The sequence below is a fragment of the Myotis yumanensis genome, unplaced genomic scaffold, assembly GCF_028538775.1.
Source record: "Myotis yumanensis isolate MYYU_CA2020_CCGP unplaced genomic scaffold, mMyoYum1.0.hap1 SCAF_13, whole genome shotgun sequence".
NCBI classification, from domain to species: domain Eukaryota; kingdom Metazoa; phylum Chordata; class Mammalia; order Chiroptera; family Vespertilionidae; genus Myotis; species Myotis yumanensis.
Window position 1 is genome coordinate 57,801,769 of NW_027223764.1, and position 15,988 is coordinate 57,817,756.

At 46.7% G+C, this 15,988-nt stretch overlaps 1 protein-coding gene across 1 annotated transcript in view; it reads left to right on the forward strand.

The window, feature by feature from the left end:
- Nucleotides 1–15,988, forward strand: part of LOC139021561 (anthrax toxin receptor-like) — a 69,403-nt gene that overhangs the window by 41,616 nt on the left and 11,799 nt on the right. The window contains exons 4-10 of the mRNA XM_070431947.1: nucleotides 1,289–1,370; nucleotides 1,468–1,501; nucleotides 2,496–2,575; nucleotides 2,653–2,721; nucleotides 3,061–3,138; nucleotides 3,238–3,298; nucleotides 8,571–8,666. Coding sequence (XP_070288048.1) covers nucleotides 1,289–1,370; nucleotides 1,468–1,501; nucleotides 2,496–2,575; nucleotides 2,653–2,721; nucleotides 3,061–3,138; nucleotides 3,238–3,298; nucleotides 8,571–8,666 — 500 coding nt within the window. The remainder of the gene's footprint in view (nucleotides 1–1,288; nucleotides 1,371–1,467; nucleotides 1,502–2,495; nucleotides 2,576–2,652; nucleotides 2,722–3,060; nucleotides 3,139–3,237; nucleotides 3,299–8,570; nucleotides 8,667–15,988) is intronic.

The window sequence follows — 15,988 nt, forward strand, 5'->3', positions numbered from 1 at the left end:
AAAGCCTGAGGACTCCATCAGTAGACCCGATAGTCACTACCTGCTGGACTGGTCTGGGCCCTGGACCCTGTATCCTTACTTATATTTCTCTGTTAGCAATATGGACAGTTTTTCTACTCACCCTTCTTGTTTATTGTTGTCCCCAACCAAAATAAGACTATCTCTTTCACTGTCACTAATCTTTGTCACTGAGACCTCTGGCTTCCCCCAATGTTCCTGCCAGGAACCTGTCTACACAGGGCTTAGGAGCCCCTGGTGAACTAGCCTCCCGACCCCCACCTGATGGACTCTATAGAGCATATCTCAGAAAGCTAAATACTCCAAGCCAGAACTTTGTCAGCTACACTTCTAAGGTTAATGATGTTCTCTAAGTCTACTAAAGGCAGCTTAAGAATCCAAAGGGGGGAAATGAGATGGCAAGCCCCCTCCCTGCTTGCATCACCGTAACCATGCCCCTGGCTTCTGTAATCTTGCTGGCTTCTAGGCCTAGTGACAGTGAGAAGCAGGGGAGGAGGAGGGCTAAATGCGTGTGCATGTGGCACTCTCTGGCCCTGGTCAGGGGACTTCACCTTTGGTGCAGATAAGGAGCCGAGACCTCCCCCTGTAGCTAGGCAACAGGCCTTCAGCTAGATGCTACTTGGAAGTCATCTCTGTCAGGGACAGGTGGCAAAAGCAGCTCTGGAGGTCTGAACCCCAGAGGGTCAGGGCGGGGCCCTGCTCAGCTCCAGGCTGCCCCTGGCCACATCCTCTCTGGCCAGGGTGCTACCCTCCCCCTTCCCCCATCAGGCCTGTGCCACATGCCAGGCCCCCCCGCGGCAGGCTTCTACTGGCTGCAGATGCTGTGGGGAGAAACTGCCCAGAGCACAGGCAACCATGGGATGGCAGGCAGCGAGGACATAGAAATGGGAGAGGCAGGCCACCCGCCCAGCGCCTCTAGAGGGACTGCCTGAAGAGGATACAAGCTCTGCTTGATTGTGGCGCCCACCCCTTCCTCCGCAAACTGCATCAGATACCCAGAAGCTTAGCATGTAAGGTAGAAAGAATGTCTAGAATGTGTATGTATGCCATGTATGGGAGACAAAGAACCTAGGAATGTGTACAAGGCAAAAACCCTGTCGCTGGAGAGGACTCTGCTGAGCTAGCCCTGGTGCAAATAAACAGTCCTCTTCTGAACCTCCGATGCATTTGGTTTGTTGCTTCCCACCGGCCTGCTTTCTGCCATAACTGGGGTGTTTTTACCTGTCAACTCCTCATCCCACCTCTACCCTCTTTTAAAATTTTTTTTCAGAAAAGCAATAAAGAAAGGTCTTGAGGAACTTCGAAATGTAGAGCCTTTAGGAGAACTAGACATGGAGCCTGGATTTAAAAAGGTACAGACTGCTAGCACTCTAGTCTGCTTTGTCAAGTTCTTAGACTATTTTGGGGTGTCTAACTGCTCTCCCCCAACATTCCTTCATTTTGTTGCAGGTAAATGAGCTGATTCAACCCGTGCACAAGAAAGGTAAGCTGCCTGCAGGCTTCCTGTGGTTTCATCCGGGTAGAGTAGGCAGAGCCTCTCTGACGTCCGGACACAGACCCACTTGGCCACTTCCCAGCGCTGACACTGGAGCAGGCGCTTGCCTTCCGTGTGCTGCAGGCTCCTCTGTGCAACCAGGATAAAAGCCACCCAGTGATGTCTCTCAGAGCTGCATGGGATCCTGTGGGTGCATTCTTGGTTCTTATTAAATATGAGGTGCTTGACCTACACTCAGGCTACATGAAAAAGCAAAAAGCAAAGCCCAGGGACCTAAGACACATAAAATTCAGTGTGCAGAAGAAAGAGCTGGCATGGGGGGGCTGGGGAGGGGGGTGGGCCTCACTCGCCGCACTCCTGTCTCTGCCACAGTTCTGGCTCTGACTCCTGTCGTTCAGCTTCTTCCCTTCAGTTCACTGGTCCTGTGACAGTGTCTCCAACAGAGGGACAGGCTGTGCTCAGCCGGAGCCATCTTCGTTTGGACAATAGGGTCACAGCTGTAGTCAGGAAAGACGTGTGGACCTGGTTCGGAGCAGTGTTGAGCTGGGTTTGGGATCTGTGGCCCACCTGCCTCAGACCTTGAGTGGGAACCACTGGAGTGTCCTCAGGCTCTGTCTGGAGCAGGACCCGGGCCTTAGACTCAGTGGGTCTGGCTTCTCCTCCCTTTGCTCATCTGAAAGGCTGCGCTCACTGAAACAGCTGGAATTGCCTTTCAGGGCGAAGGCTGCACATCTGGTAGCAGTGAGAGTTCAGTAGGAAGAGGCCTGAGCTGGGCTCAGTCTCTCCATCTGTAAAATAGGTCCTGAGTTAAGGATCCTTTTCCTCCCAGAGTGGACGGCAAAGCCCTCCTGGAGCTGGAGATGGTGGGTGAGTGGGTTTGAGCGACCTTCTCCCCAGAGGAGGAGCAGTGCTGTGGCCCTGCAGCCTGGGGCGGGTCATGTGGGTACCTTTACCAACCAGGCCAGGCCTGCTTCTCCTGCAGACAACCAAGCTGCCAGCCTCGTTATCAGCATGATAGGGGGATTGATGGTGGAAGAGACAGTCTTCGAAACTAGGAAAGAAGTGAGTCCAGTCCAGACTTATCAGCTCTTGGCTCCATGTATTTTGGTGATTTATATGCAAAGCCTTCTTTCTCTTAGGCTTACAAGGCTCGGAATATGGGGGCCAAGGTTTACAGCGTGGGTTTAGAAGACTATAGCCGAAGGCAGGTAATTCTGAACAGGTAACAAGGGTTGCTACATGAGCCCATTTGGGGAACATTCCCAAAAGAAGTTTTCTTAAGGTAGCCCAAAGCATAGTTCTCTAACTCCCCATAAATGCGTGCACAAAGGTATGGCACTGCAGAAATGGGGAACAATGTTACGTAAAACTTTCAACAGGGGTGCCTGCGGGAGCATCCTCCTTCCTACCCCAAGGCTGGGCTGCTGGTGACACCAGGGTCTGGTCCTAGGAGTCTAATATTTCCTGAGTCCAGGTACTCTCTCCTGGGGAGACCTGTTGGGTTCCAACATCTGGCTGGGGCCCAAGTCACCTCGCCTTTCTTTTAGCTGAAGCATATTGTGGAAGGTGAAGACAAAATATATGAAAAAAGCAGCTACAACACCATGGATAGCCTCATTAATTCGGTGAGTGTGGGCTTAAGGTGAGCAGGGAGATAGAGAACCATCTCATCATGACACCATGTTCACTGCTCCCTGACCTGCCATTGCTTCTCTCTATTGCAGCTTGTAGACAATTCCTGTTTAGATGTTATGGGAGAGGACATTTACTTTGTTTGTGTAGGAGGTAAGAGTTAGAGTAAATGTTCTAGACAAAAGTGTGCATGCATTTTTGTGTGATGAGCATGAGTGTGTCGGGGGGGGGTAAGAGCTTTGTGTATGTGGGTAGGTGTACAGGGAGGGGTCAGAATGTGCATGGTATGTGTGAGGTGTAGGTGACTGTGGGATCTGTGCGTGTGTGGTGTGTCTAAATAGAGTGGTCTGACTGTGTGTGGTGTATGTGGAGGAGGTGACTGTAGGATCTGAGGGTGTGTGGTGTGCCTGATGGAGTGGTCTGACTGTGTGTGGTGTGTGTGGTCGAGATGACGTGGGATCTGTGGGTGTTTGCCCTGTGTGCATGGCCCGATATGTGGGAATGTGTACAGTGCACATATTTCTGCGCCTCTTGATGTGTGTAAGAGGGAGTGAGGGGGTGTTCCAGGAGTATGGCGTAGGTACAGTACGTAATTACGTTTTTGCCAGCTGTTCTCAGATATAATGGACTTAGAGCTTAGTGGAAGTGAAGGTCATCAATGTGAGCCATTCAGCCCCGCACTGGGAGTTTTAAGTATATTGCGGAGTGATTGACATACAAATCCAGTGTAATTATCCTTTAAATCTCAAAACCAAAAGTCCAATGAAGAACTGAGAAAAATATTTTAGAAACCTCAACAAAAAAGCCAGCAAATGGAATCCAACTGCACATATCAAGGAAAGTGCATCAAGACTAACTGGGGGACCCCCAAGAAATGCAACTCGGATACCAGATTTAAAATCACTGTGATATGGCGCATCAGCGAGATGGAGGAGAAGCATGGTTATCTCGGCGGGAAGGAAGCCTGTAGGACAGCGCTCTCATCCACTGCCACCCCAGGACCAGGCAGGCAGCAGGCTCCATCCACACTAGCACTCAGGGCGCAATCACCCCCAGGGGGAAAAGGCAAGGCTCCCCCTGACATGGATCTGGAACTTGATAAGGAGCCCTCCCTCTGCACTGCCCCTGAGGGAGTCTCATCAGCCTGACAAGCACTTAATGGGAAAACTCAGGGCAGGACTCTGAACACAAATGAATTGGAACACACTTTCATCAGGATTTCACTCCAAATAAGTCAGTGAGGGGTCCTGGGCCTCTGGCACGGAGAGCAAGGCCTCCTTGGCTCCCTGCTGCTCTAGGGCAAGTACAGGCCTCTGTGGGCCTCCCTGCCTCCAAGTCTGTGCTCCAGCACACCCACCGCTCAGGGCCTGGGCACTGGAGGCCACGTCCTTCACCAGCCTGGCCCTGGGCTCAGACACCTCATAGCGGGACCATTGGGCCCTTCCAGGCCCTCCCTGGGCTCTTGGGCCCTCCTGCTGCCAAGGCTGGAGGTGGGGATGGGGTGGGGCATCCTGCCAGCCCGGCCTCACCTTCCTAGGTCCAGTCCCCCCACCCTTGGAGGCCAGACACTTAGGCCGGCCCCCTGATATCTCTTCTGACAAGAAGGCACCACTGGCTCCCTGCAGCCCTGGGTCTGTCCCTCTCATGAGTCACTTGTCACCCAGTATGTACCATGGCTTCTGCGTAGCTGTGTCCACGGCTTTGTTTGTGTCGTTCACTTTTTCTTTATCCTCCAAACTTTTCATGAAAATTATCAAACCTAGAACAAGCAGAAACAATCTTACAATGAAGGGCCCTCTCTCATCCTGGATTGTAAATTAATATCTGACCACATTTCCTTGTCACTCATCTATCAAATTTCTGTTTCTCCTCATCAGTTCCTCTCTGTTTCTGATGCATTTCCAGGTGCATTTGGTCCTTAGGCTAACCTCTCCCACTGCCTTCCTTCCTTCTGCGTAACTTGAATTGCAGCTGTTTGGGGACAGTCCTTTTCTGAAATGCAGCAAACCTAAGTGAATCATTGAATGCTTTGACAGATACAAAAGCACTAATATAACCCGAACCCATGAAAAAACAACATGGCCAATGACCCCAGTCCCCTGAGGCCCAGTGCCAGGAATGGGGGCATAGAGACTCTTGTGGCCTTTTCCTCCCTTGATAGGTTTGCTGCTTTAACCGTTGGTATTTCTCGACATAAAATAAAACAAGCACTATCACCCTGTTTGGGTCTTTTCGTACTCATTTAGAGAAAGCACGGTTGCGCTGTTTGGGATTCTTCGACAGTGTTTTTTCAATACCCCCTGGGACTCAAAGAAATCGTATGTTTTCTTGACATAAAATCTCAGCAGCGCAATCGCGCTGCTTGGGACTCAAACGGTTAAAACTCCTCCTCCCCTGACTCATGGTGAGCCTGTGTCTGCCTGGTGCGCTTGGCACAGTGTTCGGAGTTTGGTCCTTTCTGTGGGTTTGCTAAGGGTGCCCAGGGCTCGTCACCCTGGGAGGCAGGCTGCAGGTGGCTCCTGGTCATTCCTTTTCCATATGTGACTGGCCCTGGAGGCTGGGATGCTCTGTGTGGAGGGGGCGGCCAGCAGGGTTGGGGCAGGACGGACCTGAAGGTCAGGGAAGGAGCCGCAGAGCAGCCTGCAGCCAGCCTGGGGGCCGCTATCAGGCCACGATGGTCAAGCTTCCCCTGAAGCCCTCCCTGCTCCCTTCAGAGAAAAGCAGCATAAATCCTTAACCATGTGCCCTGCAGAGCCACCTCAGTGTACGTGGCAAGGTCATTGTTACATGTATGTGCTCATGCCCTACACCAAGCATGTCAAACTCAAAGGCTAACATGGGCAAAATAACTAGCTTTAAGTTTATGTGGCCACAAAAAAACAAAAGCTTCAATTTTCATAGAAACATAGGTTTATTTTGATAGAGACATGCTGAATACAAAGGGCTGAAATAAATGAGTCATCGTTAACATAAATTAATAGAACATTTTAATAAAAATTAATATTTTTCTTAAACATTAACTTACCAGACTCTGAATAACTGCACAAATTAATAAGCATAACGCAAATAAACCTATTTTTCTTATTCTCTGAAAGCGAAGTATCCTGTTGCACCCACCAAACAAGTCACTTCAAGACTAATGACGTGGCCATCGGCTGCTAAAATATTCGCTGCTAGTATTAGTGGGGAAAAATGGTGCACCTACATGTATGGCACATAGGCAAATGAATGTAACACGATTATATTAATCAGTCATTAGCAAATGTTGCAGTTTGTTATTAATAATTATGTATAACAGGATGTTGTAAAAATTAAGATAACAAATTTTTATTAAAATGTTTCTTACAAACTGTTATATTGGCTGGGCCACAAAAATATTGGTTGTGGGCTGCATGCAGCCCCTTGTGCTGTGAGTTTGACATGCTTGGTCTACACGATATTTCCCAACCTTCTGCACAGTCTTCCACTGCAGAAATGCACCGTCTATCTCATTAGTCTCCCTGTTGTCCTTCATGCGGCTTCTTTTCTTCCTGTGGTTGTTACTGTTGGAGGAATTGGGGTTCTGCGTGCTGGGAACAGAAGGAGCAGCTATGGGGGAAAGCAACATTTCTTTAACTCCAAGTGTCTTCTTTCAAAACTCTGAGCCCCTCCCCCTGGCACCCACTTTGGGAGACCTAAGGAGGTAACGGCACCCTCTGGGCAGTGCAGTGCCTGAGGACACAGGGGCTCTCCTCCAGGGCCCAGTGACAACTGAGCAGCACAGGAGCGGCATCAGGAAGCTCAAGGGAGGCAGGGAGGGCATCTGGGCCATGGGCAGCGGGCAGCGGGCATGGCCCCTGAGCAGTTCAGCCCAGCTGTGCTCCTGGTTGTCCCATGGCCCTGCTCAGTGGCCACCCTCCCTTCTGTCCCACACATGGAGCAGGAGGCGGGCCCTTCCTTCACTGAGGCTGTGACCACCAGGGCGGCACTCACAGCCCTGGGAAGCTGAAGGCCACAGAGCACGTCTCCGGGTACCAGGGAGGGCCTGTCCCCAACAGAAATGGTGTTGCTGGGCCCTGGAGCTGGCACTAGAGGACTGATCCGGGCCCTGTGCCATCCAGGGGTCAGGGCAGATACCCGCCTTCTCCAGGCACCGCTTCTCTCTCTGTAAGCCTGGGTAGTAACACAGAGCTTAGGGGTTCTTGGGAGCTTTAGGAGAAAGTTGAAGAATGGTGCATAGTCCATGCTCAGTTAGTGGGACTGTCACTTTGCACAGACATAGGAGCTCCTCGCCTTGCTTGCCCACAGATGGCGCCTTTCTGATTCCTCCTGGTTTTGTGTGTGGCACATTGTTTAGGGACACAAGCCTGCCCTGGATCGGCCACACACCCGATGTCTCGGCACAGGGCCACCAGCTGGCTTGCCAGCTGCCTCTCAAACCAGAGGTTCTGTCAGGGGCTTCAAGAAGGCTCAGCCCGGTCCTAGGTCCCTGAAACTGCCTCAGGGACTCTCGGGCTGGGAAGGTACCATTGTCAAGAGTCATGGGCCCAAACAGAGGCCAGCACCAACCACTGCTCAAGAGCCTGTTTTCTTTAAGGGGGAGGAGGCCAACATGGCCTTGATGGAAGGGGTGCTGCAGGGAGACCTGGGGCAGGAGGGACCAGAAGGCCAGGCCCAGGGCCACACTGGCCTTTCTGAGGAAGGGCCTCTGATGGGCGGACTGTGGAGTGAGGCTGCCTGAGCCAGAAGCAGGCTGGAGGCAGTGACCCTGGCCTGGCAGCAGGAAGGCCCGGGGGCTAGGGGCAGGTTGGGCTCATGGAGGGCCAGGAGAAGGCTGAGCAAGAGCATCAACTGCAGACTTCTGGAGGCTCAGCTAAGACAGGATGGCCCCTTCCACGCGAGTCCCCTATACAGAGCCCTGGGCTCTTTCCTGCCGCAGCCACTACACACCCTGCCCTGGGCGCTCCCATGTGCCAGGCACAGAATGAGAGGGAAGAGGAAAGAACCCTGAATGTCAGGAAGTCCATGGGGCATCCAGGCCTGGGTGCTCAGCTCAGACCTGAGGCAGGAATGTCTTCATTCCTCTCATGTATGTAGGGGCCGGGGTGAGCAGTGCTGCTCCCCTCAGGGGGCCAGGGAACCCGGTCAGAAACTCAAGACGGGTCTGCCCTGTGGAGAGATGAGGCTGGAGCCTTTCATGGGCTCCAGGGTCAGGGGCTGAGCAGACCCCTGAGTGCCCGGGGCCCAGCCCTGCCTCCTCACAGTGCACCCTCAGAGTCACCAGGTGAGGATGTGGCCGAGGGGCGCACAGATGTGGTCAGAGTCAGAATTGATCCTTGGACTTCCCTGGGATTAGGGTGTTGGGGGGTGGCCTGCCCTACCTGAGAGCAGAGGCAGGACACCACTGAGCCCTCCTCACACGGACCTTTCCATGTCACCCTTGCAGAAAGCTACAATCTGGCTTTTTTTTCTCCTGTCCTAAAAGAACAAAACATAAATGACTATGTTTGCAGATATAATGTGGACAACACCACAGTCTACAGTAAGTACCCCTGGGCCCACTGTGTGACCATGTCCCATAGCACACTGCATTCGATCAGCCTGCCAAGCCCTCCAAGCCCTGCTGACCATTGGCTGGGGACGCTGGGATACAGAGGCGGCTTGGGCAAGTGGAAGGAGGAACCTGGCTGGGAAGCCTGATCCCTCTTTTTTTATTGTCCAGAGGGAGGTCGTCCTTCCCCCAGGTCCAGGACAGCTCCTTGGAGCAGGCTTTTGCCCCTGCCCAGGACAAGTTTGGACACTGGGTCTGCCCTCACAGCTGCATTTCCGCACCCTCTCCTCAGCTTCCAGTTCCCTTGAGAGATGAGTAGTAAACCCCATGAGTGTGCTGGTGGGGATGGAGGCAGCTCTGGGACCTGAGTCTCTGCTAGGGGCACCGGTAACTTTCCCATGAATGCATGTTCCCCCTGGATGGACAGAAGATGCCCTCTGCTAGGCCTGGCCCTGCAGTGTGGCACAGTGCCCATCGCACACATGGAGCAGGTGCCTGCGTGTGACCTTGAGGAAATGAGTATTCTGTTCTCAGACTCTTCTCTCTTCTGTAAATCGGGGCCAATGTGAGGGTTGTCTAACTGAGCTTTGTACCATGTAGAACAGGAATGAAGGAAGGGCTTAATTTTAAAATAAAAGGGCAAATTAGTGAAAATACTCAGGCATCAGGTGGCCTCCATGATGGGAGCACTGAGGTGGGAATGCTCTTCCCCAGAGTGCTGGGACAGGCGGACTTTCTGCATCCTCCTCACTTCTCCCACTGAGCCCTCTGCACATGGGTTGGATGTGATTGTATTTAGATCCTGGTGTCTTATCCCAGAGCCATCTGGTATACCCAGCACAGCTCTTCTCCCCAGCTCACTTCTCGGCCCTGTCTCCTCCTCCCACAGTGCACAGCATGGGCCTCACTCCACACCACATGGGGTGTAGTGGCCTCAGGGAGTTGGGTTTCCCTTGGTCTTTTCTTTCTCGGCAGAGGCTTGGACTGAGGAACTCCTTTACAGGCGAAGCTCACAGTTATTGAGCACTTACCACAGGGAGTGCCTTCTATATACTCCCACAGTCACTTCTCTCAGGAGACCGATTGGTGCTCCATTGTATGGATCTGGAAGCAGAGGGAGAAGCCACTAACAAGTTTGCTCACAGCCAGCACACTGTTATATTGAGGAAATGGGACATGACCTGTCCCCGAGGAAATGTCTTCAGGTACTACTGCTGTGGCCTGTGGCGATAGTGGTTCCCACCCTGGAGACAAGCAGTGTTTCCCTCCGAGGAGGACCAGGGCCAGGGTCTCACCCTGGGGAGCCCATCCCACAGTGCTGGGCCCCTCTGCTGATGGCCAGGCTGGACCTGGTCTGACGCTGAACCTGTCCGGAGCTCTGATGCACTGAGGAGGATTGCTCTGACTGTTTTAAATTACATGTTCTTCTGATTAACATTTCTAGAGAAAAATTATAGACAAATTTAGAGAAGCATAAAGAAGAAAAATGTAAATCAATGTTTCAATGTCTTATGTTGCCTGTTTTTATTTTTAATAAATATTTTTAAAAGGCAACTGAAGTAAATATTGGTTTGAAACTCCTTTCCATTCAAACATATCTTGCTAAGCCCTTAGTGTCCCAGGTGCCTTCCATCATGTCATTCTCCTGTTTCTGGACTATGGACCCTTTACCTGAAAATCGAGTATTTTAGGTACTTTTCCTACTAATTCCAACCTTCCTTCCCCTCAGTCACAAATTCTTTCCCCAAACCATACTTTGTGATTATTTTCATTACCAATACTGATGAGGGCACAAAACAATTCAGAAGTTTATAGCTAATATGAAAAATTAGTTAGAATTAAAATGCTGGCTCAGATGGAAAGGCCATTCTGTCGGCAATAGCCCTGATCTATGGCCACAGCTCGAGGATGTAAAGGGCTGGGCTCTGACTGCGTAGATGCCTCAGTTACGAGTTAAGGAACTGCTCTGAGCTGTGGGAGTGTTACTTCCCAAGACCCATAAATAACAGAAAGCAAAACAGAGAAAGTCTGATTCCAAGGCTGCCCTGGCTCAAGGAATGGCACCACCATCCACCTGGTCACTCTGGTCAAAGCCTGCATGACAGCATTGATTCCTGTTGGCTTTCATGCACACGCAGTGCCCTGGCAAGCCCTGTTGCCCCTGTGTCCCACACATACCCAGATCTGGCCAGCCCCTGGCCAGAGGCATTGTACTTACAACAAAACTCCAACCTTTTCCCAGGGCCATGAGGCCCTGCCCTTCTCTCCTCACTCTCTTCTTTCCTGCTCAACAAGCACAGCTAGTTATGCCTCAGGGCCTTAGCACCCACAGCAGGGACACTCTTCCCTAGGATATTTTCTTGGCTTTCCCTTCATCTCCTTCCAGTACTGCCTCGTTGGAAAGACCTTATTATTTTAAATCTTTATTGTTGAAAGTATTACATATGTCCTATTTCCCCCCATTAACTCCTTCAAGCCCACCCCGCCCCCCCCTACCCCAGACCTTCACTGCCTTATTGTCTGTGTCCATGGGTTATGCATATAGAGATACAAGTTCTTTGGTTGATCACTTCTCACCTACTCATCCTCCCTCACCTTCTCTCTGAGATTCCACAGTCTGTTCCACGCTTCTATGCCTCAAGATGGATTTTATTCAAAAGTTTATTTTATTCATTAGATTCCACATGTGAGTGAGATCATGTGATACTTGTCTTTTTCTGACTGGCCTATTTCACTTAGCATAATACTCTCCAGGTCACTCCATGCTGTCTCAAAAGGTAAGAGTTCCTTCTTTTTTACTGCTGCATAGTATTCCATGGTGTAAATGTATCACAGCCTTTTTATCCATTTATCTACTCATGGGCACTTGGGCTATTTCCAGATCTTAGCTATTGTAAATTGTGCTGCTATGAACATAGAGGGGCATATATTCTTTCTGTTTGGAGTTTCAGGCTTCTTAGGATATCTTCCTAGAAGTAGGACTACTGGGTCGAATGGCAGTTCCATTTTTATTTTTTTGAGGAAACTTCATACTATTTTCCATAGTGGCTACACCAGTCTGCATTCCCACCAGCAGTGTACTAGGGTTCTCTTTTCTGCACATCCTCACCAGCACTTGTCATTTGTTGATTTGTTGATAGAAGCCATTCTGACAGGAGTGAGAAAATAGCTTATTACCATTTTAATTTGCATCTCTCTGATGATCAGTGATTTTGAGCATCTTTCCTTATGTCTCTTAGCCATCTGTGTGTCCACTTTGGAGAACTGCCTGTTTAGATCATTTGCCCATTTTTTAAAAATTGGATTGTTTGTCTTCCTTTATTAAATTGTATGAGTTCCTTGGATATTTTGGATATTAACCCCTTATCAGATATATCATTGCCAAATATGTTCTCCCATATAGTGGGCCCACTTTTCATTTTGTTGATGGTTTCATTTGCTGTGCAGAAGCTTTTTATTTTGATGTAGTCCCATTTGTTTATTTTCTCCTTAGTTTCCTTGGCCCTAGGAGATGTCTCTGTAAACGTATTGCTATGAGAGATGTCTGAGATTTTGCTGCCTATGGTTTTCTCTAAGATTTGTATGGTTTCACAACTTATATTTAAGTCTTTCGCCCATTTTAAGCTTATTCTTGTGAATGGTGTAAGCTGGTAGTCTAGTTTCATTTTTTTTTTGGGGGGGGGGGAGCATGTATCTGTCCTATTTTCCAAACACCGTTTGTTGAAGAGACTCACTATACTCCATTGTATGTTTTTGCCTCTCTATTAATTGAAGATAATGGCCTGGGTGGATTTCTGGGCTTGCTATTCTGTTCCATTAATATATTTGCCTGCTCTTGTGCCAGGACCAGGCTGTTTTGAGTACAGTGGCTTTGTAATATAACTTCATATGCGGTATTGTGATTAGTCCAACTTTGTTATTCTTTCACAAGACTACTGCAGCTATTCAGGGTCTTTTTTGTTCCATATACATTTTTGGAGTGTTTGTTCTAGGTCTGTGAAATATGCTGTTGGTATTTTAATAGGGGTTGCATTGATTCTGTAGATTGCTTTGGGTAGTATTTACATTTGAACGATGTTAATTTTACCAATCTATGACACGGTATATTCTTCCACCTGTTTATATCTTCCTCTATCTCATTTTTCAGAGTCCTGAAGTTTTCTGAATACAAGTCTTTTACATCCTTGGTTAAGTTTATTCCTCAATATGTTAATATTTATTGTTGCTGTTGCTGTGGTAAGTGGGATTGTTTGTTTAGTTTCTTTTTCTGAGAATTCATTCGTGTATAAAAAAAGCCATCTATTTTTGGTTGTTGATTTTGTATCCTGATACATTGCCAAATTCATTTATTAAATCTAGTAGTATTTTGGTGGAGTCTTTAGGTTTTTCTATATACTATATCATGTCATCTGTGAATAATTAATGTTTTACTTCCCCCTTTCCAATTTGGATGACTTATATATATTTTCATTGGCTAGGACTTCCAGTACCATGTTGAAAATCAGTGGTGAAAGTGGATATCCCTGTCTTCTTTCTGTTCTTAGGGGAAATGGTTTTAGTTTTTGCCAACTGAATATGAGGCTCACTGTATCTTTGTCATATATGGACTTTATTAATGTTAATATATGTTCCCTCTATTCCCACTTTGCTGTGAGCTTTTATAAAAAAATGGGTGTTGGATTTTGTCAAATGCTTTTTCTGCATCTATTGATATGATCATGTGATTTTTGTCTTTCAATTTGTTTATGTGATGTATCATGTTTATTGATTTGCAAAGATTGTACCAGCCTTGCATCTGTGGAATAAATCCCACTTGGTCATGGTGTATGATGGATCTGATTTGCTAACATTTTGTTGAGGATTTCAGCATCTATGTTCATCAGGGATATTGGCCTGTAATTCTCTTTCTTTGTATTGTCTTTATCTGGTTTTGGAATTAGGATAATGGTGACCTCTTAAAGAGAGCTTGTAAGTGTTCCTTCCTCTTTGCTTTTTTGGAATAGTTTAAGGAGTATAGGTTATAGTTCTTCTTTGAATGTTTGGTAAATCTCCCCTATGAATCAGGGCTTTTGTTTGCTGGGATTTTTTTTTATTGTTGTTATTACTGGACCTATTTGCTCAGCTGCTATTGGCCTATTCAGGTTTTCTGATTCTTCCTGAATTAGTTTTGGGAGGTTGTATTTTTCTAAGAATTTTTCCATTTCACCCACATTTTCCAACTTGTTGGGATAGAGTTGTTCATAGTATTTTCTTACCATTTTTATACTTCTGTAGTGTCAGTTGTTAGTTCACCTCTTTAGTTTCTGATTTTATTTATTTTGGTCATCTCTGTTTCTTGATGACTCTGGTTATTGGTTCATCAATCTTGTTTATCCTTTCAAAGGACCAGCTCTTGTCTGCATTGGGTTTTGTTTTTTGTTTTTTGTATTGCTTTTTAGTCTCTATGTCATTCATTTTTGCTCTAATCTTTATTATTCCCTTCCTTCTACTCACTCTGGGCTTTTCTTGTTATTCTCTTTATAATTCTTTAAGTTGTAGGGTTAAATTGTTTATTATTAATTTTTCTTGTTTTTGAGGTAGGCTTGTAGTGCTATGAACTTCCCTCTCAGGACTGCTTTTGCTGTGTCCCAGAGATTTTTGGTTGTTTTGTGTTTATTTCCATTTGTTTCCAGGAAGTTTTTATTTCTTTCTTTAGCTCATTGGTAACCCTTTCAATGTTTATAACATGCTATTTAGCCTCTGTATGTTTGAATGTTTTTGAGTGTTTTTACTGTAGTTGATTTCTAATTTCATTCCATTGTGATCTGAGAAAAAGTTTGATATGATTTCAATCTTGTTGAATTTGTAGAGACTTGTTTTGTGTCCTAACATGTGGTCTATCTTTGTGAATGACCCATGTGCACTGAGAAGAATGTATATTTTGCAGCTTTGGGTGAAATGTTCTATAAAAGTCAATTAAATTCACCTGATCCAGTGTGTTCTTTAGAGTCTCTGTTTCCTTATTAAGTTTTTTTTTCTGGAAGATCTATCCAATGAAGTCAGCGGGGTGTTAAAGTTCCCTACTATCACTGTATTGTTGTTGACCTCTCCGTGAAAGTCCTCTAGAAGTATTTTTATATATTTAGGCGCTCCTTCATTAGGTGCATATATATTTACAGGGTTTTATCATCTCGTTGGATTAATCCTTTTAGTATTATGTAGATACCTTTGTTGTCTCTTGTGATGGCCTTCATTTTGGAGTCTATTTTGTCAGATATGAGTATTGCTACTCCAGCTTTTTTTTCATTTACATTTGCATAGAAAAATTCATTTCATTTCATTCAATCCATTTCATTCACATCCTCTGTGAATCTGTTGTTCTGAGATGGGTCTGTTGTACACAGCATATATTTGGGTCATGTTTTCATGTCCATTCAGCTACCCTATGTATTTTGTTTGGAGCTTTTAATCCATTTATATCTAAGTTTATTATTGACAGGTATTTATTTATTGCCATTTTAATTCTGTATGTCTATGTTTCACTCTTTCTCTATTTCTTCTTCTCAGTACAGCAGTCCTTTAGAATTTCTTGCAGTGCTGCTTTAGTGGTGACTAACTCCTTTAGTCTTTTTTTTTTGTCTGGGAAGCTCTTTATTTCACCATCTACTTTTGAATGATAGCCTTTGGATACAGTAATCTTGGTTTCAGATCCTTTCTTTTCATTTCATTGAATACTTCATACCATTCCCTTCTGACCTATAGAATTTTTGTTAAGAAATCAGCTCACATTGTTTTGGGAGCTCCTTTGTAGGTAACAAATTTCTTTTGCTGACTTTACCCTCTTTGTCTTTAATTTTTGACATTTTAATTAGGTGTGTCTGTGCATGGGTCTGTTTGGGTTCTTCTTGCTTGGGACTCTATGTGCTTCCTGTACTTGTATGACTTTTTCCTTGACCAAATTAGGGATGTTTTCTGCCATTATTTATTTAAACACATTCTCTATCCCTTCCTGACTATATTCTCCTTCTGGCACACCTTTTATGCAGACATTTTTATGTTTTATATTGTTCTACAGCTCCCTGAAGTTGTCCTCCCATTTTTTTTATTGTTTTTTTCTTTTTGGTTCTCTGATTGTATGATTTTTGTATCCTATTTTCTAATTCGCTGATCTGATCCTTGGCTTCCCCTAATCTGCTATGTATTCCTTCCATGGTGTATTTTTTTTTTGTGGGGAGAGAGAAGGAGGAGAGGGAGAGGAGATCCCATGGTGTATTTTTAAAATATTTTTTTATTGATTTCAGAGAGGAAAGAAGAGGGAGAAAGAGATAAAAACA